This window comes from Nomascus leucogenys, chromosome 7b (genome assembly GCF_006542625.1).
Source record: "Nomascus leucogenys isolate Asia chromosome 7b, Asia_NLE_v1, whole genome shotgun sequence".
NCBI classification, from domain to species: domain Eukaryota; kingdom Metazoa; phylum Chordata; class Mammalia; order Primates; family Hylobatidae; genus Nomascus; species Nomascus leucogenys.
In genome coordinates, this window is record NC_044387.1 from 86466462 (window position 1) to 86484932 (window position 18471).

At 34.1% G+C, this 18471-nt stretch overlaps 1 protein-coding gene across 2 annotated transcripts in view; it reads left to right on the forward strand.

The window, feature by feature from the left end:
* TLL1 (tolloid like 1) overlaps positions 1–18471 on the forward strand; it is a 237708-nt gene that overhangs the window by 187093 nt on the left and 32144 nt on the right. For both annotated transcript variants that reach the window (XM_030816298.1, XM_030816299.1), the window contains 3 exons: positions 5006–5186; positions 14327–14452; positions 17352–17479. In XM_030816298.1, the coding sequence (XP_030672158.1) occupies positions 5006–5186; positions 14327–14452; positions 17352–17479 (435 nt within the window). The remainder of the gene's footprint in view (positions 1–5005; positions 5187–14326; positions 14453–17351; positions 17480–18471) is intronic.

The window sequence follows — 18471 nt, forward strand, 5'->3', positions numbered from 1 at the left end:
AAGCAGTAATTGTTGATAATATTTGTGGGTTTTATACCATAGTTTGGCTTTTGTGTGTCTATTTTGCTTCTTCCTTTATTACTGCCTACTTTTCCCCCCCTTCCTTTTTTTTTTTTTTTTTGAGACTGAGTCTTGCTCTGTTGCCCAGGCTGGAGTGCAGTGGTGCTATCTTGACTCACTGCAACATCTGCTTCCCGGGTTCAAACAATTCTTCCTGCCTCAGCCTCCCAAGTAGCTGGGATTACAGGCATGCATCGCCACACCCAGCTAATTTTTGTATTTAGTAGAGATGGGGTTTCACCATGTTGGCCAGGCTAATCTCGAACTCTTGACTTCAAGTGATCCACCTGTCTCGGCCTCCAGAAGTGCTGGGATTACAGGCATGAGCCACCGTGCCTGGCCTCTTTCCTTTAAATTACATTTTCCTCTTAATTCTGCTTGTACTAACCAAGGAAGTTTTAGCTTTCTACTAGTGGCTTTTAGGTAAAAAAGAGGTAGCTGACTTCTGTGTTCCCTTAAAGAAAATTAAAGTTTGAAATGTGACGAACTTTTGGTGTGCAGAAGCTCTTTAATTTAATTAGATCCCATTTGTCTATTTTGGCTTTTGTTGCCATTACTTTTGGTGTTTTAGACATGAAGTCCTTGCCCATGCCTATGTCCTGAATGGTATTGCCTCGGTTTTCTTCTAGGGTTTTTGTGGTTTTAGGTCTAACATTTAAGTCTTTACTCCATCTTGAATTAATTTTTGTATAAGGTGTAAGGAAGGGACCCAGTTTCAGCTTTCTACATATGGCTAGCCAGTTTTCCCAGCACCATGTATGAAATAGGGAATCCTTTCCCCATTTCTTGTTTTTGTCAGGTTTGTCAAAGATCAGATGTTGTAGATGTGTATTATTTCTGAGGGCTCTGTTCTGTTCCATTGGTCTATATCTCTGTTTTGGTACCAGTAGCATGCTGTTTTAGTTACTGTAGCCTTGTAGTATAGTTTGAAGTCAGGTAGCATGATGCCTCCAGCTTTGTTCTTTTGGCTTAGGATTGTCGTGGCAATGTGGGTTCTTTTTTGGTTCCATATGAACTTTAAAGTAGTTTTTTCCAATTCTGTGAAGAAAGTCATTGGTAGCTTGATGGGGATGGTGTTGAATCTATAAATTACCTTGGGCTGTATGGCCATTTTCACAATATTGATTCTTCCTATCCATGAGCATGGAATGTTCTTCCATTAGTTTGTGTCTTATTTCATTGATCAGTGGTTTATAGTTCTCCTTGAAGAGGTCCTTCACATCCCTCATAAGTTGTATTCCAAGGTATTTTATTCTCTTTGAAGCAATTATGAATGGGAGTTCACTCATGATTTGGCTCTCTGTCTGTTATTGGTGTATAGAAATGCTTGTGATTTTTGCACATTGATTTTGTATTCTGAGACTTTGCTGAAATTGGTTTTCAGCTTATGGAGATTTTGGGCAGAGATGATGGAGTTTTCTAGATATACAATCATGTCATTTGCAAACAGGGACAATTTGACTTCCTCTTTTCCTAATTGAATACCCTTTATTTCTTTCTCCTGCCTGATTGCCCTGGCCAGAACTTCCAACACTATGTTAAATAGGAATGGTGAGAGAGGGCATCCCTGTCTTGTGCCAGTTTTCAAAGGGAATGCTTCCAGATTTTGCCCATTCAGTATGATATTGGCTGTGGGTTTGTCATAAATGGCTCTTATTATTTTGAGATACATCCCATCAATACCTAGTTTATTGAGAGTTTTTAGCATGAAGGGCTGTTGCATTTTGTCAAAGGCCTTTTCTGCATCTATTGAGATAATCATATGGTTTTTGTCTTTGGTTCTGTTTATATGATGGATTACGTTTATTGATTTGCTACCACCAGAGTGAACAGGCAACCTACAGAATGGGAGAAGATTTTTACAATCTGCCCATCTGACAAAGGGCTAATATCCAGAATCTACAAAGAACTTAAACAAACTTACAAGAAAAAATCAAACAACCCCATCAAAAAGAGGGCAAAGGATATGAACAGACACTTCTCAAAAGAAGACATTTATGCAGCCAACAGACACATGAAAAAATGCTCATCATCACTGGCCATCAGAGAAATGCAAATCAAAACCACAATGAGATACCATCTCACACCAGTTAGAATGGCGATCATTAAAAAGTCAGGAAACAACAGGTGCTAGAGAGGATGTGGAGAAATAGGAACACTTTTACACTGTTGGTGGGACTGTAAACTAGTTCAACCATTGTGGAGATATTGTGGCGATTCCTCGGGGATCTAGAACTAGAAATACCATTTGACCCAGCCATCCCATTACTGGGTATATACACAAAGGATTATAAATCATGCTGCTTTAAAGACACATGCACATGTATGTTTATTGTGGCACTATTGACAATAGCAAAGACTTGGAACCAACCCAAATGTCCATCAATGATAGATTGGATTAAGAAACTGTGGCACATATACACCATGGAATACTATGCAGCCATAAAAAAGGATGAGTTCATGTCCTTTGTAGGGACATGGATGAAGCTGGAAACCATCATTCGAAGCAAACTATCCCAAGGACAGAAAACCAAACACCGCACGCTCTCACTCATAGGTGGGAATTAAACAATGAGAACACTTGGATACAGGGTGGGAAACATCACGCCACACACCGGGGCCTGTCATGGGGTGGGGGGCGGGGGAAGGGATAGCATTAGGAGATATACCTGATGTAAATGATGAGTTAATGGGTGCAGCACACCAACATGGCACATGTATACATATGTAACAAACCTGCACGTTGTGCACATGTACCCTAGAACTTAAAGTATAATAATTTAAAAAAAAAAGAAATGTGATGAACTTACATATTTCAAGGAATTGTAGAATCCTGGAACTCAATGGGCCACTTGAGCTTCTTTTTAACATTATGTGTAAGTTTTATAATGAGAAAGACTGCAATTTATCATTTTAACATACTTTATCTACACGAAATATAATTTTCTTTTAATAAGAAAATTATTTTTATACTGTTTTTAGAGAGGTTTTTTTTGGGGGGGCTACACCTTTTGAAAATGCGAATGTCCCTACCAAATCTGCGATTTGATATGAACTTACTGTTGAATGACATCTACTCCCATAGGTTTCCATTAAGCTATTACTGTGTTGGGTGTGACATTTTGATTTATTAATTGATAGATATTTGTAATAAGTGTAGAGGTTTGCATTCAGGAAAAAGCAGGGGAGTTGGTTTTATATAACTGAGGTGTTGTGTTATTCTCATAGTCAGGGCCACCATTCATAGAAGGGCTCTTTACAGACTGTGTTAACATATTCTTGTGTTCTTTAATTTATAATCGTATTACTGTGTAGAAAGCTGTTACAGAATTCTCTGTATTTTCATAATTTGATATCTTAGCTATTTAAAATAAAAGGCCTGAGCAAAAACTTGACTTACAGAATAATGGGTTAGGCTTAAAACATCATTATTTTATTCATTATATTGATATTCCAAAGGAAAGTCAATGACAACATCTTTAGCCTTGGAAACAGTCTTTTATACTATGTTGGAACTCTCCAAACAAAAATTGCAATTGTACCCAAAGGACTATAAATCATGCTGCTATAAAGACACATGCACACGTATGTTTATTGCGGCACTATTCACAATAGCAAAGAGTTGGAACCAACCCAAATGTCCAACAACGATAGACTGGATTAAGAAAATATGGCACATATACACCGTGGAATACTATGCAGCCCTAAAAAATGATGAGTTCATGTCCTTTGTAGGGACATGGATGAAACTGGAAAACATCATTCTCAGTAAACTATCGCAAGGACAAAAAACCAAACACCGCATGTTCTCACTCATAGGTGGGAATTGAACAATGAGAATACATGGACACAGGAAGGGGAACATCACACTCTGGGGACTGTTGTGGGGTGGGGGGGAGGGACAGCATTAGGAGATATACCTAATGCTAAATGACGAGTTAATGGGTACAGCAAACCAACATGGCACATGGATACATATGTAACAAACCTGCACATTGTGCACATGTACCCTAAAACCTAAAGTATAATAATAAAAAAAAATTGCAATTGTAAGAAAGTAAGTAGAAAAGTTATTTCATTTTCCCTAGCAGCACTTTGCTTATTTATCACCTAATTAATAGCATAAGAACCAGTAATTTGAGTTGACATATTTCAAAGCACAGATCGTGCCCCAGGGTTCAATCATATGCGTTGTTAAACCTTGCTAATTACACATTTATGTAATAAGGTCATTCATGCAAGATTTGTTCTTGAACATGTGCCCTGTTGGAACTTTGGGAAAGTGTATTATGGAAACATCTGTTAGTGGCCATAAAATTGCTTAAAAATACCTGGCATTCATTTAGCTTCTTCCATTTTAGTGTTGTTAGTATATTATATATAAATCAGAGTGAGGCTACCTTATTTTAACATAAATTCTTACCTCCTTTGCACTGAATAGAATTCCTATGTGTTTGCAGTCCTGCAGCAATCCTACAGAGTAACTTCACAGCACTCAGCAACAAAAAGAAATTAAGACATATCAGTCCTTTTAGTAAGTTTAAAAAGCAAATAATCTTTTTTATTATACAGCAAGTATCCATCTTTCTCTTTTAAAGTTACTAATGGTGCTGTTCTCATTAGAATGTGGTGTTTCTGGGAGACAGCACTGGACTAACCACAGTGCCATGTATGACAAGTATCATTTTGGACAAGCTATATAAAAATCTCTGAACTTCAGTTTTCTCATCTCTACAATGGAAAGAGCTATTTCTATTGCTAGCAGTTGTGTGCTGGGATTACAGGCGTGAGCCCCTGTGTCTGGCCTGATTTTTTTCCTTACCTGTTAGTTCCAGTTTGACTACCATAAGAGTAAAATGGGAAAAACGAGACATGTTTTTTTAAGATAAATGTCAATCATCTTGTACTCACAAATCTGGCAACTGATAACCACATTTTTTTCTAGGTTTGCAAATATGATTATGTGGAGATCTGGAGTGGTCTTTCCTCTGAGTCTAAATTGCATGGCAAATTCTGTGGCGCTGAAGTGCCTGAAGTTATCACATCCCAGTTCAACAATATGAGAATTGAGTTCAAATCTGACAATACTGTATCCAAGAAGGGCTTCAAAGCACATTTTTTCTCAGGTATAAGTATTCACATGTTGTATGTGTATATTACAAATTTTCAATGTAGATTGGATTAAATTGTATGTGATCTATTTTTCATAGTTTTCTGTAAATGCAACTTGAAGATAAGTAGGCCTTACCATTTGACATAGGTTTAGTAATATTTTACTTAAAATTAGGATATTAAATAATAGGGGCCCTGATGAAATGTTACCTCCAAACAATTAGATCTTATATAAAATTTAGTCAAATATTATAAAAGCTTGTACAAACAACACAAAAATAATTATAGCAATATTTTTATACAGTGACTTTACTCTTCACGGGTGGATGGGAATAATGATACAAGACCTCCAAAAAGGGGCAGATTTTTCAAAATAATTTTTCTTTGTGTTTGGAAAATGTAGTCTTATTTTAGCAACACTTTTATATCTTTTTATTTAGCAATGTATCTTTTATTTTAATATATTTTCATTATTATTAAGTTAATATGAAAATTGTGCTTAGCCTCATCGTTATAGAAATGGTTGCAGTAAGAAACCTAGGAACATGGAAATTATAATTTTACTAAATATAATATATTGTCACCTGTATTTAATGGTTTGCACTTTTGTGTTTGGAATTTAACATTTAGTTTAAGCAGCTCAAAGTAAAATTTCCTTCCTAAAGAGCTGAAATTTTATAAAACTCCCCAAATTTTATGGAAATATATAAAAAAACAAGAATTTTTTTTCTCAATCTCAGAATCATGCTTTATAAAAATATTATTTTGAAACTTCCCAAGTAGATAAAACTATAATAAACCTTAGTATAGCAATCTGTCTTTGCAACTAGCAAGCAATTTAGAGCAACTGAATTCCAATTATGTTTTAATATTAGGTAATTTGGATTGAGTTAATTCAAAGGCCATTTAGTCTGGTCCTCACGTGTTTAAAATTAATGAGATTTACAATGTCTAGGGTTTGTTTGGGGCTTTCAGTGTAATTGAAGTTAATGGTTCACAAGCTCCATTGAGTTCCAAGTCATACAGAAAAGAGCCTCCAGAATACAATGGACCTCGGCTCCCGTGTTCTCATTCCCTTCTTTTTTCCCAGGTTAAATGACCTTTTACAAATGCTTCTCAGGTATTCATTTAAGATTTATGTTATTCAAAGTATAGTTTTAATATTTTAATGAAAATAAGACTTTTTAAGACTTCACTATTTTATAAATATTATGTGTTTTATGAAGTTTAAATGATCCAGTGGTTAGGTAGAGACAAGGTTACTTATCTTAAAGCTATCTAAATATTTATTTTAAAAATTGAAATTATGAAGTAAATGAATTTTGTCATTATAATTAAGGTTACTAGTGAGTACTGTGTTCACTATTTGGGTGATGGGTTCAATAGAAGCCCCAAACCTCAAAATTATGCAATATACCCATGTAACAAACCTGCACATGTACCACATGAATCTAAAATGATTTTTAAAAAGAAAGTGTTCAGGATCCTTTTTATGTTACTTTAGTCATATATTTAATTTTGAATTTTTTTAAGAAAAGAAACATGCTGCAAATACTGACTACAAAGTACGATTAAATTTAGTTACCAGAAAATTTAAAATTCCCTTTCTGATATTTTTGGTCAGAAAAAATTTTCCAAATTATAAAAACAGATTATTCGTGTCCTTAGAAACAGTACTGCTGAAATATAAGATGTGCTTCCTTAATTATTTGAAATACAGCTCTGAAGCCTTGTGCAGAAGATGCTATTCTCCACCACATGAGCATATATGGTCTTTATTCTTCATCTCTGTGGAACTGTGATTTGTAAAATTAACTCAGCACCTTGGTAGTACTTGAGCCAATAACAGGTAATTTGCTATAAACCACGTTCACTGATGCATACTTAGAACATGGATGATTTCAGAAAATCATCCATGTTTTAAGTATTTATCAGTGCACTTAAAAATATATATATATTTAAATCAATTGACATGACGATAGTTTTCAAAGAGTCTAGCCTAGATTGTTTGATGGAGTATAGGTAGTTAACTAAACTGAACAACGAAGTTCATGAAGAAATTAAACCCCAAAGTTTCATTTTATATTGTTATATTCATATATTTATATGACAGATGAGGCAGCTGAGGAGTTAAGTAAGCTGCTTGGTGTCACAGAGCATTTAAACCTAGTATCTCTTGGTCCAAAGACCATTCTCTTAACCGTAAGAACTGATCATGACCTTGGCAAATGGCATTAGTTCTTTTCCTTATGACCTGGAAAACAACAGCAGATATAATTTTCACTTCTTTATTAGATTATTGTTTTGTAAAGTCCAAGACAATTATTATTAAGTATAAATTTTCAGGGTTCACTTTGTAAATCATTGAAAAGTCTTGGCTGCTTGTCAGATTGATATTTAAAATACTGTGGTTCTGGATGAGTGATTAGATCTATTTCACATTTAATTTCCTGGGAGTTTCTGTTAGCGGGAAAGATGTTTGCCCAGGAAAAGGGAAGGTTAAAAATATGTTTGCAATAAATTGCTGTTGTATTATCAAGAGATGGCAGAAAATAAGAATTTAGGTGAATAAATATCCTCATTATGATGATCTTATGAAGTCATAATTTACAAAAGATTATCCATTTTAATTGATGTCTGTTCACATTGCAAATATTAAATTTCTAATAATGCTTTCAGTGTGATAATATATAATCATATGTCAAAAGCCAAGTAATTCACTGTAACTACATTATTATAAAGTAGGTATGTCAACTATAAAGATATTATACTTCACAAACAAAATTGAAGTTTTCTTAAATGCTAAAACTCACTATGGGGGCTTTGATAAAGTTTGTTACTGGATTTATTGTCACAAATTCTATAGAAATAAATTTAGCATAGAAATCAAGAGTCATTAAAATGACTATTTGCCTCAGAAATCCCATTCATGGGACTTTTGCATTAAGAAATATCTCAAAATCCAGAAGAAGAATTTCAAAATAATGTGATAGTGACAGAAATTTGGAGCTACCTAATATTGCGACAACAGGAAAATCGAAAATAAGTTATGGCAAATGCATTTTGTGGACTCTTCTGTGCTACAAAGATGGTTCAGTGATTCCACAGTGTAAAATGTTGTACGTGGTAAAATATCAATGGAAATCTAGGCATAAAACAGTGCATGCAGTGTGTCTATACAGCTAAGCATGCAGGTTGGAACAAACCTGAAAGTTGCCATATAAAAATACCAAGAATGCTTAGTTAGGGTGGAAAGACCATGCATTATGGTTTTCTCCATTTTCTTCTCAGTTTTCTTTTAATTTAAATATAAAAATAAATATAAAAGAAAAAAACTCCTATCATGTTTCTACCTATTACTGTTAGCCAAATATTTCTAGTTTGCAAACACTGCCTTATAGACACTTATTTCTTCATTAGTTAATAAATATTAATACAAGTGTATTGAATTGAGTTAAATTCCCAAATATTTTATTACCGGCAATCTAATAAGGATGTTAATATATTATATACATTAATCAAGAGATATTTTATAGACACATAGCCTTAAATGGTTATGTTTATAGCCAGTGTTCTAAAAATTTCAGAAGTAGTTGTGGCTTTATGAAACCTTAACACAAAATATAACATATTCAGCTATTTGTTCCACATTCTTTTTCCAAGAACTTCTAAGAATTTTCAAGGAAACTCAATAATAGTAAAAAATAATATTTGGTAAAAAGTGATTCTATAGTATTTGGAAAAGAAAGCTATTAAAAATAAAACTCTAGCTTTCAGTTAAGTGATACATCAGGAAAAAGACAAATATATTTAAGTTTTAACATACAATGAAATAATATATTTATAGTATTATTTTCAACATATCATTGTCTAATAAAATAATTGCATAAGAGGTTTTAGCTATCCTTGCACATAGCCTCAGATTTTTAAAACAAACACTTTTTCGATTTAAGAAATAACATTGAAGGGATGTCTCTAAGAACTTTTTAGCAGAATAATTCACATCACTTCCATGCTCATAAAATTAAGAAATTCTCATCTATCAATTATGACTAAATATCATAAATGAGTCATAAAAATGCCGTAGCTTAAAAATTAAGAAGTCGTTGGATTTTAAAGCAAAATAATTTATAAGCTGCTCTATAAAAATCAGTGTAATACGCTACACTTATTCCAGGGTATATTTAAAGAGCAATACAATGAAGTAATATTATATCAAATAAAGAAGTTAGGAAGCCAACATAAGACCATTTGGACATTATGTAGAATTATGTGTGTATTCATTTCTTTTCAGGTAATTGAGAATATAGCGCCATAGACATTTTCTAGAAAATACATAGTCCAACAATAGATTGGTGTTATTTTCTTCGACTAAATGAGATTTGTTGCTAGATTAACAATAATGATTTAGTTTATATGATAGTAAAACCAAACTTAATTTTATATGATATATTTGAGCACAAGTCTGCAAGTCTGCAAGTCTGCATAGGTATACATGATGCAATTTACTTAATTTTAAGTGAGGGAGCAAAGCTAAGAGTATTCCGCTCAGAAGAGTTTCTTTTCTTTAAATGAGTTAAGCATAACAGAAATATTAGTCAGACTTTATACCTGAAAAAAATAGCACATTTGGGAACTTGACATCTTTTAAAATTTTAATTATAGCATTTATTATTTGGGAATAGTATAACAATGACTTCAGGCAATGAGAGTTGAGCATAGGCATTCCGCCTTTTATAGGCAACCCTGTATTAATGAAAAGATTCAGTTATGACTCTGCAATTCTGAGAACAGAAAATGTGAAGAATAATAGCAGTCTCCCTCGGGGAAAAATCTATTAGGAATGTGATCTAACTATTGCTGATAAGCCTAGGGACTTGCTCAAGGACAGAAATAGACTAAAACTCATTTTCCGACTCCCAGTTCATTTCTGTCTGTAACAAATGGAGGAGTCACTTAAAATAATGTGTACATTGCAAACTGTCTAGCTCTAAATTCAAGTGATTTCAATTGACATGCTCCTCATCTTATCTTTCTTTCACTGTGTCTTGATATTTGTAAGTGTCCTTCTTGTCCACTGTTTCTCTCATGGAATGGTTGTTGATATTTGCAAATGAAATTCGACATGATATTACTCTAACAAAACTTAAAAGTGATTAATTACACACAGTAACACAACTACAACTTTCTTGTATGATTTTGAATCCTGCTTCCAAGTTTTCATCATTATTGAAATTTAAATATTTGCATGTTTATGGAAAGAGAAAATTGTCTCTGTTGTAGCTCTTGTAGTGTTTATTGGTGCTTTTTTGTAGGTGATTATTTACTGGATAGTTTTATGTTGGGCCTGTGTGTGCTGTGCATGTGTCCATTTATTTCAGATCCTGAACATTTAATTTGAGAATACCTGCTCTTGTATGTTTCTGTTCTGTTGCATGGACCATTGACTTCTTTTTCCTACAGATAAGGAAGCTTCCTGCAAAGAGAAAATTTTTATTTTTGAATCTTGCAAGAACTTGATACAGGTTGCAACTTCAGTTCCATCCAGTATGTATCATTCATAGGCTGATGACCTATGATAGTCTCAGAGGTTCACTGCAGGCCTCTGATGGAAGAATACCCTCTTCCTTTTTCCTAATGATGGGCCTTTTCTTTATCTTACATGAAGGAATGGAAAGCAGACATGTCCATTCCAAAGAAGGGGGCTAATTTCCTTCTGCAGAAAATAAATGCTTTTATTTCTCCTCAATAAAACATTTATTTCTAGCACTAAGGAAAACACTTTTTTCTTTATTTTGTGTCTAGTGTATGAAAATGCCAGAAAATTTCAAATAAATTATTGATAGAAATTTCAATTATTAAATGTGTTATGCAGACATTATGACAAATGTTTAAATGTCTCTCTTTCTCCCTTTTCTCTTTCCTTGGATTTGTATTCTTCAAAACAGAGTTTTTGTCTTAAGAGCAGAAATGGAAAGTGAAAACAGAAGTTAATTATGTTTGCTAATAGCTTTTTCCCAAGTTTGATGACCTTTCATAAATAAGAAATCTATAATATATTTGCAGAATTTATCTTTTATGAAGTTGCCATTTCTCATCAACATAAGAAATCCAAAATTGTATTCACTTTAATTAGAATAGTCTATTAACTCCCGTTCAAACAAGTGGTTTTAAAACAACCACACCATATTTACTACTCTGCAGACAAATTAAAATATTTTTCAAAATATAGTGCAAAATACCAAAATTTTTTTAGCCTGCATGATGTAAAACATCTGGATAATTTTAAGTATTCCGATGATTTCCTGAAATTTTCTCTTTTCATATAACTATTTGACACATGGAGGCACAGTTTTACATGCTACATTTCAGGATATAATAACTTTCTTCTGCTGCCTTTAGATGCTATTTTGATTAGTTCAGTTTTGAATCTTAGCTTAAATTTAGACTAACTCATAAGTATATTCTAGCTGCCTAACAGATAACTTTTCATTTTCATGCACCCTTGATTAAATTATGCTATATCAGATGTGCAAGTGAAGGCATGAAACTCTGATAAATTGAGAAAGTAAAAAATGACAGATACTTAGAGAATAATGACTATATAAATAAAATAATAACTCTTCTTCTTCCCTTTCTTATACTTGTTCTCTTTCTTTTCCTTCTTCTTCTTTCTTTTCTTGTTCCTTTTGCTCCTCCTCCTCTGCTTTCTCTTCTTCCAAAAATTATTCTGAAATCATTATTATTATTATTTTTAGCACAACAAGAGTATTAATGGTTGGCTACAAAATCATTGAAATATAATTGGTTTCATTTTTAATTGTATCTCTCTTTAGTTACTATTACTATAGGTCAGTTTATTTTTTAACAAATCTTGAAATTAATTATTCTCAGAAATATGAGCAAAGGACTTAACCTTTCCACTAGAATGAAGTTTGGATATTAGGGATATTTTATGTTTTGGAATTATTTTTATTATAAAATGACTGGATTTAAACACAGCAATAATGCATGTGTTATTGAATAACACTTGTGTTCACATTTGTATTTTAACATTTTTGTATCTTTCATGCATGGCAATCCAAATAGGTACCAATAAAAGGGTGATTCAGGCCATCTCTGCCTCCACGCTGTTCGTCTCTGAGCAGTTCATCTGTTTATTAGTCAATTGCAAATGTGAACTAATTTTCTCTAAGCTGCTTTGCATACAGTTGTTAGGTTTCCAAGTTACTCTCAAAAGCCTGGTTGACCCACGGCACAACTAAAGTTCACTCTATCAGGTCTTATATTAAGTATACCAAACCATCATTATATAAACATTTTCAAAGGAAATATGTGTCTATTTCAAAATAATTCTGCCACCAGCATTTTCTTAATTGGTTCTTCCATTTAGCAGAGATAAATTCTACATTCACTCATAAAGAAGCATTTTTCTGAAGTTTCGTAAGGTAAAGAGCCTCTAGAAAGTCAGAGTGAAAAACAAATTCAAGCAATTTACTGCTTAACTGTCTGCATTAGAAAATGCAGGCAGCTGATACCATGGTGGTAGGAAGTATGGTTTACTATCCACCCATTCTGTGTAAGTCATTTGTAATTCATAAACTATAATCCTCACTGTCGATACAGCTAATGGAATAAGAGTTCAGAATTATGGTAAATTTCTCTAAAATTAATTTTACAAATCTAATTTTCTATTAACGCCTGATTTTTTTCTACATTTTGGTGTTTGATGCTCTTTCACAGAATAATTTTCTTTATTCTGCTTTCATTTTGTTTTGCTTTCGGCTTATTCTCCATAGTAAGTGTTGAAAGAATAATGGAAGTGTCAAGGATAGGTGGAGAACACATAAATCACAAATACACTAATTATGATATATTCTTTAAAAACTGAGATTGCCTGTATGTATTTAAAATATTCAGGTATTGCCAATGCATTCATATCGCCTGTAAATGTGTGTCATGTAATCCATCTTCAAATGTAACAAAATAGATGCACCTTTAAAATCACTATCAGATTCTTTGATGAAAATATCTTCCCTAAACCTTTTTCCATGGAATGAATATTGAATTGATAAGAAAGCAAAAATAGTATAATTTCTATGCCACCAAGAGCTTGCTAGTGCTCACTAGCAAAATCAGCTGAGAGTGTACAATTTGAATTCAGCCTAACTCCTCTTATGACTGTAACACATCCTTTTCATTCTCGATGTGTGGGACTGATGAAAGTCTGAGTGACGTGCCATCATGAATGTGTGTCAGGAGCAATCTGCCAGTTTTGACGTTAATGGACAGGCCAGCTATGGAACGACAGCTGAGTGACATAGACTGATGGTTGATGCCTCACCGAATTGACTGCCTGTTAATCTAGTTTGGCTTTTTTCCCTGTAGTGAATTTGTTGGCTATTTCTTGGGGCTCATATTTCCTAGTCTAATCTTTACCTTACTTCTAGCACACTAAAAGCCCTTTTAGGGGATGACTTATTAATAAACTTGTCTACCAGAGTAGATTTGTTTAAAATATATCAATTTCATTTCTTCTTTCGAGTAGTTTAATTATGCCTTTTTTTCTGTTTGGAATGCTATGAAATGTCCGAATTCATTAATGCTAAGCATCACTGCAGAGTTAATGGGGAAAAAAAATCAACTACAGTAATTATACTGAGTGATTTTTTTAAGTGATTACATACAAATCTTGGAACCTTGTTTAGCCTCTGTCTGTATACCATGGTTAATGTATTGAAGGATATCCCTCTACTTAAATGCTATTTCTTGCCCCTATTCAAACTATGCACAATTTTAAATTTATTTTTTTAAATTGGCAATAAATGTTTAGGGTTAATTTGAAAAAAGATCTGTTGATTCCCTCTTTCTACTACCTAAAACTTCTACTCCAGCATAGGAATAAAAGAGGATTACAAGTTATTATCGTAGCACTAATAGTCTTGGAAACTCGATTCATGGTACAAGGCTTCAAGCTAAACAAGGAACGGGTAAAACTAAGAGATCATACATTTTTGTTTGTTTTATATTGGGAACAGGAGAAACCATGACTTAGTTTACCCTTTGGCAGTGTTAACCACAACTAAATGATTCCCTTTGATATCCTTTGTTTTTAAAGTTACTTACTAAACCATGGGATTGATCTCTTTGCTAGACAAAGACGAATGCTCTAAGGATAATGGTGGATGTCAGCACGAATGTGTCAACACAATGGGGAGCTACATGTGTCAATGCCGTAATGGATTTGTGCTGCATGAAAATAAACATGATTGCAAGGAAGGTATGGAAAGGAATACACTTTTCTTGACAACATGTAGAATTTCACGTGGTTTGAGTAAAGCACTGCTTCCAAGTAGAGTTAATCATTTCGATGAGTGATATCATGGTGGGCTATCCAAATGTCAAAAAACAAAATTCTGTGTAATGTTCAAAGATCCAAGGCAAATGACTGGATCTGTACTTCGCACATAGGTGGCATTAGAGTAGCTTCGTATAACAGACATAGTAGCTGCTAGGATACCATCTGGTAGCCAGAAAAGCACCAAGTTCTCCCCAGGTCTTTGTGGAGCAGACCTTATAACACTATGCATATTTAAACTTAACTTCTGCTAAATGTTTTGCATTTGATGTAATATTCCTCCCAAAAATATCTTGTATATCTTGTGCATGTGCTACATAAGTGATGTCCCTTTAAATACCAGGAGCATCAAACTCAAATGCCTACCAAAGGGAAGACATTTGAAAATGGTAGACACTGTGTCATTTAAAGTTTTAAGTCATGGTTTTGGTCCAGAAAAGCTTAATAGTAGCACAATCACACCCTACCAGATTTTGTCCCCAAGGCCTTACAAAATTCCAAAATTTTTTTTAAAGCAGTAATCCTATTCCCCTTAGCCACTATGAACTAGATGAGAACAATAAATAGTTATTCAGCTCTTATTTCTTCCTTTGACAGTCTGTTCCCAAATTTTCTACTTAAATTGGATTTATGCATGTTTTGAGAGGAGAATTACTAAGGCAAATTTTATAACTTTAGTCACCATATGTACACTGGAAGGTACCTGACTCTAACCACAGTTAGATAAGAATGTTTTGTGTAAACATTGGGATAATAGAGAATATCCTGAGTTGACCCTTGTTCCATTTAGCTCCTTTGAAATATGGTTATGTGTCAGGGATTTTCTTTTTTTCATTGAGCTGATTACATTGTGCAGAATCATATACAAACAGGAATTTTTCTTTCTCTACTTTCATGTATAAGCATAGTATCTGTAACTTGGTAAGATATGATATGCTATTAAATCAATAGGTTAGGAAATAGGCCCAGGTTTTTGTGGGTTTTGGGGTTTTCATTTTTGTTTTTGTTTTGAAACATGGTCTGCCTCTGTCACCGAGGCTGGAGTGCAGTGGGGTGATCTCAGCTGATTGCAGCCTCGACCTCCCAGGCTTAAGCAATTCTCCCACCTCAGCCTCCCAAGTAGCTGGGACTACAGGTGCACACCACCATGCCTGGCTAATTTTTTGTATTTTTTGTAGAGATGGGTTTTCTCCATGTTGCCCAGGCTGCTCTTGAACTCCTGAGCTCAAGTAATCCACCTGCCACAGCCTCCCAAAGTGCTGGGATTGCAGGCATGAGCCACTGCACTTGGCCCAGGTTTTTATTTTTTGTTTTGCAGACATTGAAGATCATTCAGAGGAAAAAAAACAAGACAGCTTTTATAGATTATACATGTAGCCTGTGGATCACAGGTAGCAAATTTGTCTGTTCATTACATAAATGATATAGGAAACTTCATAATAGATAAAACAACATCCAGATGCACCTTAATAAACTTGTCCTATTGCCTGGAAAGTGGTTGGATTATATTTTACCTTCACTATAGTACATGCTCCTTGTACAGTTTAGCAACGAGCCTCTCAACCTAGTCTCAGTGTCATCGCCACATCCTGCGGAGTTCACGTTTCATATTGTGAGGCAGAGACAGGGACAATGGAATTTAGAAAACCCTTGTCATGACTGCACCCAACTTTCCAGGCTATGTCTTGCTACCATAATCATAGATTATTAGACAGGAACTGAATTTTACCTTCCACTTTATTGTAATCTTCTGTTGCAAATACAAATCTCCCTATGGAAACCTAGCACAACTAAGGTGAAGGTCTGGTATTAATGATTGCAGCCGTGGGGCCAGCAGCAACTACAGCAGGTGCACTAACTAATGTTGGGCATGTTACCCTTGTTGTGTGGCCCCAAAGGGTATAATAGCTGTGTTGTCCATTGAATAAAGTATTTCACCATATATATTGCTCAGGAAATTTTAGCAAGTTGTTTGTATTTTAGAATGGGATACACAATACATACCAAATAATCCCAGTCCAAACAAGGATGTGTGTTATAGAGCTTCCTAAATTATATAGAAAGAGCACAGCTTGAGGATGTTAAATGTTTTTGAAATTTAACATTAACCATGTGGAATGATCTTGTCTAAAATGAGGTTATTTTAATTGTAAAAAAAAAACCCTTAAATAATTATACTGATTGAATGGGGTATCCTTTGAAGTTAGTTCAGAAGCATCTCCAGGGCTAGTAGCTGTTCATTTATCTTTCCCCTTAGTGCTTCCATTTGCTTTGATAAAATTAGGGCTAATTTATTTTAGAAGCTAAAATTATGATGTAGGTATTCGAGTGTATATTTAACTGAGGGAGAAAGAAAATGTAAATACATGATTCATAAGGTGCCTTAATGAAGTTAATTAGCAGTAAATGATGTCTCTTTTAATAGGAAAAAAATTGAAAATGGCATAGTCCAATGATGTTTGTTTGTGACATTGGATTAAATACACCCAGTGTTGATATTCTCGACTGTCAATATATGTTGCACTGTTAAAGTCTGAGCTACAGACCCATCAGTTTAAAATAAAAGTTCATTTTCTTTTAGGCATTTATTTGATTTATGGTAAATACTTAATTTCATGTGAGGCAGACAACAAACATTGCCTGATTATTCTCAGCAAAGTATTTTCCAGAGCAGATGAATATAATAACCGACACGGGAGTGAAAATTAGCTGGTATTCAGGAAAATCTTTCAACAGGGCAGTGGGTAAATAGGCTGCTTGCTTTCTGCCTCAAACCTGGGCTGGATTGCCACACTGTCTGATATTATGGTTATTGGTGCAGCTGAGTGTGAACAGAAGATCCACAGTCCAAGTGGCCTCATCACCAGTCCCAACTGGCCAGACAAGTACCCAAGCCGGAAAGAATGCACTTGGGAAATCAGCGCCACTCCCGGCCACCGAATCAAATTAGTAAGTGAGCACATCCTTTTTCTTTCCATTAAGCTGACTGCCCTTGTCTTTCACTACAAGCACTTGGAAATAAAATGGAGATTTATCTAATTGAATCGAATCATAGGCAGCTGGAAAAGATTTTTTGTCTCATGCTTTCCTACTTGCACTAAAATCCTTGACTTCCTAGATCAAGGTGACTGCCACATTGTTCTCCTCTAGGGTTTCTTATTCTGGATGTTTTAAAAGGCATTACCGAAGTTGCTGCAAAACAGTAGTCTTTACTTCCTAATGTATTACTGGTAATTATATTTCCAAATTTGGAAAATAAGGAACAAAAAAATCGGAAATTTGCCAGAAAGCAATAGAATAATAATTCACTTAAACCCAGCATAACATATTCTACTGGTTACACCAATTCCCTATACATATGTATTTTTCATAATAGAATCAATTCTGTCTTGTGGTTTACAGAATATTACTTTTGCATGATGTATTGCCCTCTGTACAAAGATACTGATTTCCTTAGATTTTGCCCACATTTTATTCAGCATGAGTAATTCAAATATAAGTATAATGTCTCATCTCTCCTGCATTCTTTGCATTTTGCATTCTGGCCTGGTCATAAATAATAACCTGATGATAAATGTTAAATTTCATTATAGGCCATAGAGTGTTTGAACAGTATAATCTAAAGAAATAAAATTATAGAAATGTAGAAATGTTAGCAATTTCCTGCAATATGTTGTTTTTAGAAGCAGAAGGCAGTGCCAACTAACAAGGCTCAGGAAAGAGCCTAGCAGGCACCATAATAACAAAAATTGTCTGAGGAGTGAGGCTACCAGTCCAAGGTAGCTCACTAGATCAATCCAATCATAAGCTTAATTTTTAAATTTCTTGTTTTGACTCTTCCCTTCAGTGACTATTATTGACCAGTAAAAGGCCTTATTTATATACAACATTATAATAAAATCAGAGACAGTCGCCAAGAAATTCTATTCTTAGTATGGAGG